Source organism: Pleurodeles waltl, chromosome 9 (assembly GCF_031143425.1).
Source record: "Pleurodeles waltl isolate 20211129_DDA chromosome 9, aPleWal1.hap1.20221129, whole genome shotgun sequence".
In the NCBI taxonomy this organism is placed as follows: domain Eukaryota; kingdom Metazoa; phylum Chordata; class Amphibia; order Caudata; family Salamandridae; genus Pleurodeles; species Pleurodeles waltl.
The window spans coordinates 639,298,920-639,311,168 of record NC_090448.1 but is presented as its reverse complement, the minus strand read 5'-3'; the positions used below and the strand labels follow the sequence as shown (position 1 = coordinate 639,311,168).

Genomic DNA, 12,249 nt, shown 5'->3' with positions numbered 1-12,249 from the left:
GCGCAGCAAAGGTCCGGTGTAAGTCACACCTACGACATAGATTTAGTCATGATAGGACACGGGTACAGCAAGGTGCAAAACTAAGCCTGACCTTAGGGTATCGGTGAAAATCGTGACCTAGTAGAATAAGTAGACAGAGGGGCGGCCAGGGCTTTAGTCTGAGATGTAACTAATTACAGTGTGTATTGGATTCCACTGCTTTATTAAGTTCTGTATAAGTGGCTATAGTCGTTCGATGTGGCTGTTTTTGCACTACAGTGACGCTCTTCCGGTCCTTGCCCTAGGTCCTGCAATGCTCCGGGCACATGAAGACCAGTCATCTTTACGTACCGCCAGCGTCCGGTACAGATGCAGGGCCCCAAGAGGCTCCACAGAGGTTCCTGGTTCTAATCTGTGAATCCATTGCACACCCGTCTCACATTGAATATCCTCTGGACAGCCGGACCTTCCTGAGCCGTCACACCCTGGACATGAAGTTCACATACTGCGATGAAAGGTGAGCAGAGGGCCCAGTGAAGGTTTTCGTGGTCTGCAGGATTAAAATTCTCGCCAGCAGTTTTCATAACCGGCTCAATTCAGACCGAAGACTCCTGATTTTTGAAGCTAAAAATGGTTTTATTTTAGTTGTCTCCTGCCTAACTTTGCCTCTGCTTCAGTTAAAGTCAGGATTTGTTTTCAAAATCTCCCACTTTGCAGGTTTAAAATGTGGACCTAAATCCTTGATAAAGCAAGGGTGTAGAAGATACATTTTTAACTCCCAGGTATGGCGTCATAGTTCGTACTTTAAAGTGTTCTGGTTCTGTTACATATTATGCAGCAGAGCATGAATGCGGAAGAGTTCAGAGTGCACAGACTGTGTTTTTAGGAGCACTTGTGCTGTGATGATGTCACCTGTGTACGAGGTCTCTCAGTTTAAGACTAAAGATACCAGTGTTCTTACTTAGGCCCTTTTCAGAGCAGAATATATTCTTCGGAATCTTGTTAAGATACCGCATGCTTCTTCCTCTGTATGGTGGGTGATGGACATATTATGAAAGGTGCAGTCTGTTGGGCTAAGGCAGCCTTGCATCTGGTTAGATTATTGTACACCTTGCGGGTTAGTTGCAGTGTTGCCAGTTGGAAAAGTGCTGGTTGGGACGTAAGAGGTTGTGAGTGAAGGCACTGGAACCTGTACAGCTCAAGGCTGGACTGGCCGTACCGGGCAGCGGGTGTTTCCCTAAAAGACTGGAAGGATAGGGGTCCACTTTTGTTACCGAGGGGGTGGGCTGGTTTTATAGCAGTTTTAGCAGAGTTACTTGTATATCCAACAGTTTGTAGACAATCCAAGTCAATCCTAACCACTCTGTTACGTTCTGAATCATGAGTTTAAGCTTCCCCAGACCAAGCACTCTTTATGGGGGGGGGGGCAGAGAGGAAATGCCTAGCAGTAAGAATGCGACATGATTCCTACACCTTGTAAACATCTGTTATTTACGTAACGTTTTATATACATTGATTTACACACACATGATCAATTGTCTATGTGTGTGTGTAGGAGAGGCACTATAAAACACATTAAATACATGTGAGAAGGGCAGGGGAGGGATGACAGGCACTGCTAGGGGGTGATGGTGAGTAAATCTTTGAAGAGCCCCAATAAAGATTGTTGTACCTTGATACACCGTATGCCCATCATTTACTGTGCTTTAAAAACGAATACAGTTGAATGCATAATGCTAAATGTGTTGGAGAATGCACTGTTTGCAAATTTTCCCCACATTTTCTCAAGGGGAAGGGGGGGAATGGGGGGGGGAGACCCTCCTCCCTGCCACTCCCCGTTCTCAAAGATCAGTTGTAATGGTCAGGCTCATTTGCTATGCACCCTATGGGGGTTGGTCTGACAAAATTTGCCAGGTCTGCTTTGGGTTCCCAGTCTGGTCCTGGTACAGCTGATTGCACCTTTCATGCTGTCAGGGCTGGCTGCACTCTTGGAAGAGCGGGGGCCATACATGCAGTTAATCATACGCATATCTGACTTCTCTCCCCTAGGATATCGGAGCTAGCAGGATACTCATCAGAGGATCTCATAGGCTTCACAGTATACGAGTACGTTCACGCACAGGATTCAGATTCCGTTGGGAAAAGCATGCACAGCTGTGAGTATGGCACCTGCTTTGTTTTCCTCATGTCCTGCTTCTTTTAGCCTGTAACTTGCACCTTTCTATTTTACTTCTTTAGAATTCTCATTCCAAGATGTTTTCTTGCTAATGGTTTTGTCTGGACTCTTCCCACAGTACTGAGCAAAGGTCAGGCAGTCACAGCGTATTACCGGTTTCTGGCCAAGAATGGGGGATATTTTTGGGCGCAAACCCAAGCTACAACTGTTGGAATTGGAAAGAGCGGCGTACCCGAAGGCGTGGTCTGCCTCCACTCCATGCTTAGGTGAGTCTGGAACAGATGACGGCTTGTGTGGTGCAGACTTGTACCTTGCAGGCAGTGGTCACTGTTGGTCTCTCACATGCGCCTACTGGCAGTGTACCCCAGTGCCTCTTTTAAGCTACCGATACCTGTTTTGTGCCCTTGATGCCATCTTTGAGGTCCACATATTAAGAGCAGGGGCGGGAACACAATACCATAATCACACCGTCATAAATTGAGTTAGACCCAGTTCCCCGAAGGAAATCTCAACCATGTTGGACAACTAGACAAACTGCTAACTGAGCTAAGGGGGCATCACACTGGCAGAATGTGCGCTAAACAAAGGACGCTAATCTAGTGTTACATTCTGGTGAATGTCTGCTCTGTCTAATCTGTATATCAATATCTGCTATGCCCCAAAAGGTTTTATGTCATGAGTCATGTTGTAGGCCAGGTATGCTGCTGTAGTCCCATTTGGCCTGGTCAGTGACTCCTGCAATATATGTGCCCCCTGCTTGCTGCATAGATCCTCTTGTGTCCACCTCAAAGTAATCGGCTTTCAGGAACATTCTTGCTCCATGTTACTCCCTGCTACCTACTCAGCAGCAGCCCTTTACACTTTATGGCCCATGATATCTGCCTGGTGCCCCTACCGAATGTTTCCGAAACTTGAAAATAAACTCTGCTTTCTTGTTATGTAATTATGATGGGAGCAGGAAGCCCTCAATACTTTTTATCCAGTGTCATCATTTTGACTACCTCTTGTCTCGTCCCATCTCTCTCCTTTCATGGATTAGACAGCTAAACTCCCTCACTGTCTCCAGCCATTGTGTCACATTCCACTTCTCTGGAGAAATACAAAATAAAAAAAAAATGAAAAAGAAAGGGAGTCAGCAGGAGGATGAGCCTTCAGTAGAGACTTTAGTGCATTAAGGGTGTTTATATGCCAATAAATAAGGAGGCTGGTATTAATAGAACGTATTTCTTATTTATTGGTCATGATGGTTTATAAGGCTTTTAGCTGTGTCAGTCCCTTTGCAGATTTATTGCTTCAGCACTCTTGGAAAAGGCTTAATTCTGCTTATGAGAATTCACTCAATGACTTTCACCAGCTCGTTCTCTCTGCAACTTTCTCTGAATCTCCACTCCAAGGACCCCCTCACCCCTAGTATATTTTCCCCATTTTCATTTGATAGATCTGCCAACAAAAACCCTCAGTCTATTTTCTCCCCTCACCACGTTGCCTTTTTAGGTATAATTTTCCCATGCCTACCGATTCGGCCCTTTTTTTTATTTTATTTTTTATTTTATTTTTTTACTTTTTCAGGCTGACTTATTTGCTTCTTCCCACAGCACCATCCAAGGGGCGGACACCATTCTGTCATTGGAGCAGACTGAAGGCAAACGCTTGCAACCAGGTCCTGGGAGCTCACTCGAACTTGTCAAATTCACTCCAGAGATGGACATGTACTCTAAGCAGGCTGGAGAGGTGGAACCACTGTGTGCAGAGATCATCATGGCCCTGGCCAACTGCACGTCAGGTAAATTGCTAAAAAAGTTAGTTATTTCACTTGTTGATGCATTTCTGGGGACAAGATGCATTTTATTTCAGACGTGGTTACAGTGTGTGAAATAGGAAAATATAGTTCTTTGCTCCAAGCAGTGCTTAATTTGTAAATAAAAACGTGCTGGTGCCCAAAGCCCTCCTTTAAAACACGCGGCTGCTGCAATTAAATATGCGAGCATGGAATACTGAGGCAGTGTAATACGGAAGCCATCTTGGGCCTCGTTAATCCTTTTACAGCCACTCCCTGCCGCTTCAGCTGTCTAGCAGCTTCGTGAATTTCCCTTTTCTGATGCTCTTTAGTTTTCCTCTTCCTCCGTCTTTCCCATAGGTGTCTTTTGCTCGCAGTAAATGCTTGAGGCAGAAAAAAGTGCCGGCCCCTTAAATATAAGGGCCGGTGCCAAGCACCTGAAACAACAAGCACAAATTAAGCACTGGCTCCAAGAGCAGTCTTAGCGGGAAGCAAAGTCTGACAAGGAGTGGTCACAGATGGAAGCACATGTATGACATGCAATATGTGTATCGCAGACCCTAAAGCAAGAGTGGTTACAGAATGGTACATCTACAGAAAGGAAAGTTGCAGGATGGCATGTGTATCTACAAGAAGGAACGTGCATAACGGTCATTAAGTACTGTGTAAAGGGTGCTTTACCCCTAGCATTTTACGTAGTGTTATGTAAACCATCAGATGAGATGGGAATCTTCGTTTACAAAGTTTAAAAACAAGTACACATTATGTAACAGTAGCCCGGAAAGATGTATCCGAGTTAAACCTGCATATGTATGAGAAGAAAAGAAAGACGCCTTCACACAAAGGAGATTTAAACTAGAAATTTGCCTTGATGTTAGTGGAAAGGAGAGCAGGAGGAGAATATTTTATTAAGCAAGGGCCTCTATACTCGGACATGTCTGTCTCCCATGCAGGGGTGAGCAAGAACAAGCTCCTGGTTTTCCTTCACCCGGCAGATCTCAGTGATGAGGACATCGAATCCGACCCACGCCAGTTCTCCAGTCCAGACCTTCAGGAGCTCCTGGGGCCTATTTTTGACCCACCCAGAAGGAGACCTTCAGTGTCACAGAAGCATTTGATTGAGGAGGCCAGCACACCCGTGAATGACCTGGGGCCCTCACCGCCTGCAAACGCCTCAAGCAGCACGCCCCTGGTAAACGTCAGTCTGTGGTGAGGGAGTAGCTAGGGCGTGGGAAGGGGCAAGGGTTGGAGTTCTGGGTGTGCTGGTTGTTGCGGTGAAAAGTGTGAATAGGTGCGTGAGGAAGTGGATGGCTCTGGAAATAAACTACTGATGGAGGGACAGGGGCTGGGGCTGGACTAAGGTCTTGAGGCGAGCAGCTTGCTAAGGACTGATTTAGGAAGCCCAGGGAGAGTCTGGGAGGCATGATTAGGGGCCACCAACAATAGAAGAATGAAGTTAGTTTTGGAGTAGACCAGTGGCATAGCCCAGATCTTCTGTGGACTTTCTAGCAAAATGCTGTATCTGCTTGAAAAGGGCTCCAGTTTCAAGAACCTATATACAGCAAGGGCTCTGAAGCCAGCCATTTCACCTACCGGCACTAAGGCTGCAAAGCGTAAATGGACAGCCACTGCTTAATGAGGACCAAGCCATGATTTCAGAGTTTTTCAAAACTTGAGTAGAGGAACTTCTTTACCCATAGAGGTGTGTAAATAAATTCACAGGAAACTTGCAGGTATGCAGTAGATTCTACCAATTTCTCAAGCTTGGTTGAAGATGGGGCTCTGTAGAAGAAACAGGTCGGCAGTAGTTGATATATACTGAACTGTTTAGCTGAGGGCGAGTAGTTAAATGTATGAACTAAACAAAGCTCCTTAAATGTGATGCTCCCAGTGATGTTAATTTAACACAACAAATCCACAGCTGTTGTAATGTAGTCTTGACAAGTAAGACCTAGTACAAACCTGATTTTGGCTAAATAATCCAAGGAGAGACGTTTTGGTAGGCTTAAGTAGGATGTATTACACTAGTCCAGTCTGGAGTTTATAAAAGCATTTACAATCGTAACTTTGTGAGGGAGCAAAAAAAGTGCAGAATTATTTTCAGATTCTGAAGGAGGAAAAAATGTGCGCCATTTACTGCTTTAATCTGTGCGTCCATGTTGAGAATGGCAGCAATCCAAAATTTTTCAAGCAAGCCATTAGGATGGGTGGTCTTCATGGCAACATCTATTTCGGTCACTTTCCTTTGTAGTAATTTAAGTGGATGGAAGTAGTGTTTCTGTCTTTTTGCTGTTTAATTTGAGAGGGACGCAACCATATTTCTGTGTGTCATTTAGGCGTTTTTGCAAATTAACGATTGTGTAACCCGTTATTCAACTTTGGAATTATCTGGATTTCGTTGTTTATAAAAAGTAATACCTGAATTATACAATAATCTTGGCCGTTGGGAAAACATACAAATTGAATAGCAGAAGCGACATAACAGTTCCCGGAGAACTACCAAGTGCAAATCTGCCCAGGGTGAAAGTATAGAAAGAGAATACTACCAGTTGAGTTCTTGGATTGAAAAAGCCTTTCAACCAGGAATTTGATACTTGCTGGTCACCAAGAACACTAACCCTCCTTAAGAAAATCCAGTGCCGCACATTGTTAAATGCAGAAGAGAAATCCAAAGAGAGCTTGTTCCTTGGCCCTCGTTGAACTGATGACTCATTTCATGCGTATTGCAAATACTGCGGTCTTGGTGCTACAGCCTAGGTGAAACCTAGCCTGCATTATATGCTAAAGTATTTTATACATAGATAGTTGTAAGTACACAGAAGAGCCACAAGAGCAAAATGTAGATGGGTTCCTTGAGCCTTACCAGGTGTGACTGCATCCCTCCGTTGGAGGCTTCAACATTACAAAACTTGGTTGTTCCAGCCCGGATGATCTTAAGAATCCTTATTTTCACATCCCCGTCCTGCAGGCCTACAGGCGCTACCATCGGTTCAGGGTGGGTCACGGTAACATTCAGATTGCTTTGCTTCCTTTCAGCCTCACCCTTGGTTATTCACAAAGACGATGACAGTAGTCACTTCCTATCAAAGGAAGTCTGGCTTACCAGTCTTTACCCACCTCGACGACCGCCTGTTGAAGGCAGGCTCGCCAGTCAGTCGTGGACCATCTCCAGGTTATAGTAAACCTCTTCATTTAGGTTCAACCAGCCGAAGTCACACCTGGGAATCATTGGGTTTCATTCGTAGAGCCTCCCTTATATCGGAGTCATCCTGGAAACGGAGCACTTTGGAGTTTTTCCTGCAGACTGACTGGTCTAGGCCATTCAGGCATAGTCCAGGTGTTTCAGCCCCTATCCTCGGCATGTTTCACTCTGAGGCTTCTGCGAATATTAGGTTCCTGCCTTCTGCTCACTGATCATGCCAGATAGCGCATTCAGGATAGCAGTAGGAACTGTATTCAGTGGGCCCAACCCCAAGGGAACGGATAGGATTCCATCCAGGTGTCAGATGAGACTGCAAAAGATCTGCAGAGGTGGGTGCTTGACCGCATTTGGGCGAGTGCACATCCCTGTTCCAGAGCTGACCGTGATGAGGGACATGGCGCTGTTAGTTTAGGAAGGCCATTCCGGGAGAGTTGAAGATCAGAGGCTCTGGTCTCCGGTAGAGACCCACCTCCACATCAGCTTATTGGAGCTGCAGGTTATTCACTTGCCATTGAAGACCTTCCTGCCAATCAATAAAGGGTGGTGGGGTGGCAGGTGCAGATTTGCATGGACAAAATCACTGCCATGTTTTGCTTCAAATACCAGGATCCTGTGCCAGGAGCCTCCGTGCCTCTGGAGCTGACTGGGTCATTAGGGGATTTCCCTGGTGGTACACCACCTGGAAAAAAGGGGGGGGGGAGGGGGAGGTTTAAACTCCCGTGTAGATTGACTTAGTCAGTGACACCTAGCAGATCATGAATGACAATTATTTACGGAGACAACACAGGGCATCTGCCAGCAGTGGGGAGAATCCTGGCTAGATCTGTTTGCCACTGCTGAAAACGCAGTCATCACTTTTGTGCACTGCAGTTCCCAACAAATTTCTCTCTGTCTGAGACTCATGTCCTATATAGTGGAGAACAGTATCCTTGTATGCCCTCTCGCATCTGCACCGTGAGTTCTGAAGATCAGGAACAACAGGGCCAAGTCACCCTGGTGATACCTGATTTACGTGGAACTTCTGAGTCTCAGCAACTGCCCTCCAATGGGGCATCCACTGGGAGAGGACCCTTTGTCGCAGCAGCAGGACAGGGTATCGCACTCAAGGCTATACAATCTGCGCTTCCATGTGTGAAGATTGAGCGTCAAGAGTTGAGCTTTTTTGATTTCCCCTCTGAGGTTGTTAATGTCATTGTAGCTGCTGGACACCCTTCAACAAAATCTGTACATGCAGGGCAATGGGACAAGGTTGTGGCATTGTGCAGTACACATCAGTTAGACCCCTGGAGAAACTGTTAGTTGTGTTGTTGTTTGCTTTGTTTTTGGCCAAGTAAGGTCTTGCTGTGGGCACAGTTAAAGGTTTTCTCTTTAATTATTCTTTTGAAAGCACCTGTTGTTGTGCAAATGACCAGTTAAATGCTACAAACCTTTTTTAAAAAGTGTCATGTTTCCACCAACTCCCGTTGGAATGACAGTGGGACTTAAATTTAATCCTAACCTTTCTGCTGTGAACCCTTTTCGAAAAAAAAAAAAAATGCACAGTTCGTTGCACCTGCCTGTTTTAAAAATGATCTTCCTATTAGCAATTACATTTGCATGCCGGGTGAGTGAACTTCAGGAGCCTCTTGGTTTAGCCTCTTCATACCACCTTTTCCCAGACAAATAGTTGTTCAGGACTCTAGTGGAATTCTGCCAAAGGTGGTGATACTTTTAACATCAGATAAGCCATCACTCTTCCGACCTCCTTTGCTCTGCCTCATCTCATGAAAGAGGAAGAGAGACTCCATTATTTGGTCCCAAAGAGGACACTCATCCTTTACCACAACTGTACTGAAGAACAATGAGTGGACAATAAACTCTTTGTGGAGCTCTCTGGGGCTATGAAGGGCAAGGCGGTGCAGAAACAGATCATCTCGATAGCAAGTTCTTTGCATTAAGATTTGGTCTGCATTTAACTGAGAAGCGGCGTCCAGAAGGATTTCAGACACACTCCACCAGAGCCAAAGTTGCTACCATTGCGTTGGCATGCCGAGTACCTGTTCTGAATACTTGCCAGACAGCCATGGTAGCATCTGGGCACACATTCACCAAGCACTGCCTTCTCAGCAGTCTGGTCTGTAGAGATGGGTTTTTGCTTGCCAGATCCTGGAGGACTTTAGTCTGAGCCATTCCACAAATTCATCCCTTTTGAAGGTGAGGCTTTGGTGTCTGTGCCATCTACTTACACGGTGAGTAATCTGCAGTTAGAAGTATCCATGAAAGAACAAGATGGTAGCCTTCAGTAATGCTTGTTTTATGGGTAATCTACCCACAGATTGCTCACTGCCCTCCTATCCCATCCATTCCTTGGTATAGTCTCTTCCATCTAAAAAGTTTCCAACCTAATAATCCGCACAGTGGTTTGTTCAGTTTGCCGGTATGCTCCATGTCTGGCGAGAGTGGTGCTTAGATGCGGCTCGATATATCCGCCCAGGAGCTGACCGGCATTGTAGAGTTGCATGGCGCCACCCGCCTGAACCCTGCTCCGAGTCTTCCACGTCCACTCTGTTGCCTGGGGGTATTCACAAGGTGAGGTTTATGTGATTAGAGTACCTACAGGAAGATCGTTTGTCTAGATACCTTTACGGAACTGTGACCTAAAACAGGCTTCTGTGGCGAGTGTTTCAAACGTTATCTGTATGGGTAAAACATTGATTTAAGTTTAAAACATAAGCTTGATCCTTCACTGCTGGTTTGATTAATGGTCTAAATTGAACTTTGGTGAGCATTCATTTAGTTCTTAATTTGCATGTGTTGACATTAAAATCTAATTAAATTGTTCTCTTGCCACAGGCGCAGTCACAGACGAAACGCCTTCTGGGCATGGAAGAGATTCAGAAATTCTTCGCTTCTGGCAAAAAGGGTGCAAGCAAGGAGACGATGCAGGTGAGAGTCTGTGGGTATCGGGTCGTGGTTAGAGAAGTAAGAAACGTTGCATCTTCTGTAAGAACTTGAAGATTTCACAGGGGTTGCAATGGATTTTGTTGGTGTGGTCGATGTCTCCGGTTAGAGGGTGGCATATCATCTGGGGAGGAAAGTTCTTGTCAGAAGGGAGGGTCTTTGTTTCTCTGTCGCACTGGTGACGTTTTGAGTGACAAACCGGTTTGTTTCAGGAATTGGAGTCACTGGACCTCGAGATGCTGGCCCCGTACATTTCAATGGATGAAGATTTCCTGCTGAGCTGTGCAGGGCAACTGTCCTTAGAAACGAAGGATGCCAGAGTTCCAGAGAACTGTGTTCAGAAATCCACCTTATCTGCGTCTTTACTTGTTCTTACTACCAGTACCCAGCAAAACCAAAACCACTTTCTGATTAGCGAGAACCTTTCTGGTTGGGAGAGTGAGACTTGTGTAGCACCCACTGGAGTAACTCAGTCTACAGAAGAGGTCAGTTTGCATCCACTTGGCATCAGAGAAGGTGTAGTGTTGGATTCAACAGAAACTGAAATGCCAGAAGAGATGAGGAAGGGAAGCCACACTGGAACACAGCTTAAGCACCGTAAGAGGTAAGAATGGCCACTTTGCACAGCTTTTGATATTTTGTGACCTGACGGTTGAACAGAAGTATATTGACAGAAGCAAAGTATTAACAGTAATCTATGGCTATTTGTGTTTTAAAGTATATTCCCAGTGTATGAGGTAATGAACACTCACAAATATGTTGGGTATGATATGAAAATGATTTTCAGGGTGAGAGCTGATGAGAATTGTTCACCTCTATACTGTTTGTGGTGTGACTTTGAGAGTGGGTGATTTGGTTAGGGAGATTATTTTCTTTAGAAATAGAATGACCAACAATTCCTACTGTATAGGTCATTCATCTTTCACAAATGTAACTGTAAATTAGTAACATTCATAGCTAGTGTTTTCCTGCATAATTGCATTTTAGTCAGCTAGGCAAGATGGAGAAGGGTGGCGGAGTGTTTTCTTTTCTAGGAGATGACTTTACTAGAGTTTCAACAGGCCTGTATCCAGTGAGTTTTATTTCAAACCTAATTGCAGTCGTCAATCCTGTTTTTCAGGGCGTTTCAGCTGTCGGAGGAAGAGGAATCTGAGGCGACAGATGCCCCTAAACGTCCTTGTCTGTCACAGTGTGGCCACTTGGAACAGTCTGTCCAGAGTATGGTGAGTTTCACATCCGATACCCAAAAAGCAAGAGCGAGATGCTTGTGCTAAATGTGGTACGTGGCAGTGTATATTGATGAGGGGTTGGAAGATAGTATTTTGCTTTTAACAGTACTTTATTACAGGGGTCCCTGGAGAATGTTGACGGAAGCAGTACAGAAAGGAACGACCAAGAGGGAGCTGTCGCACAAAGGAGGCTGTCTGTGCTGGACGAGCCTATGGGTGAGTAAAGCACAGCCAGTGATCAAGAGTCGGGGTTATCAAACTGAAGTTTTCATTATCTCAAAGGCTGTTAGTGTTGACTGTGGTCAGGCTTTAGGGAAAACATGGTTTTACTGTTTTGTAGCATTTACCTGAGTGCTCCATTCCCCTGTGTGGGGCACCGAAGAACATTTTTCACAGGTAGTATACTACACCATGTTGGCGTGCGTGGTTGGCAGTGATATATTTCTTGTGATCATAGGTGGAAAGTGTTTTTGTGTCAAATATTAAAGACAGGGGTGCTTTTATCTTGGTTTGGGGCACAGCTCTTAGCACTGCGATAAGAGGTGAAATAGATAGGCTTTCAAAATCTAATTGGAAATAGAAAGCAATTTATGTATTACTCTACCAGTCCTATGTTATGCTTCATGCTTTCCTTTATGTTTGAAGCAGAGAAGGAGGCATGGATTTACCTGGATGATCTGTGTAATGGGTAGTTGAGTTGGGAGGGAAACTCGAGCATATAAGCGGCAACAACCTAACCAAACAGGAATGGGGTGCATGAAAACTAACACTAGAAAAAGGGGTAATCAAAGAAGGCCACACAATCCAGCCAGCAGTCCATATGGCAACATGGCAAGGCACCGGCTATGTCAAATGAGTAAAATGATGCCAAAAGGGTGAGAATGGAAGTTGGGTGATATGAACACTAACTAGTCTTGCAATTCCTAGTCTGGGATACCTTCTAGTC

General features: G+C 45.1%; 1 protein-coding gene across 4 annotated transcripts in view; it reads left to right on the top strand.

Moving 5' to 3' along the window:
• Positions 1-12,249, top strand: part of HIF3A (hypoxia inducible factor 3 subunit alpha) — a 159,496-nt gene that overhangs the window by 137,907 nt on the left and 9,340 nt on the right. For all 4 annotated transcript variants that reach the window (XM_069207681.1, XM_069207682.1, XM_069207680.1 and 1 more), the window contains 9 exons: positions 285-496; positions 2,029-2,135; positions 2,274-2,421; positions 3,751-3,938; positions 4,886-5,124; positions 9,967-10,059; positions 10,287-10,678; positions 11,195-11,297; positions 11,423-11,519. In XM_069207681.1, the coding sequence (XP_069063782.1) occupies positions 285-496; positions 2,029-2,135; positions 2,274-2,421; positions 3,751-3,938; positions 4,886-5,124; positions 9,967-10,059; positions 10,287-10,678; positions 11,195-11,297; positions 11,423-11,519 (1,579 nt within the window). The remainder of the gene's footprint in view (positions 1-284; positions 497-2,028; positions 2,136-2,273; positions 2,422-3,750; positions 3,939-4,885; positions 5,125-9,966; positions 10,060-10,286; positions 10,679-11,194; positions 11,298-11,422; positions 11,520-12,249) is intronic.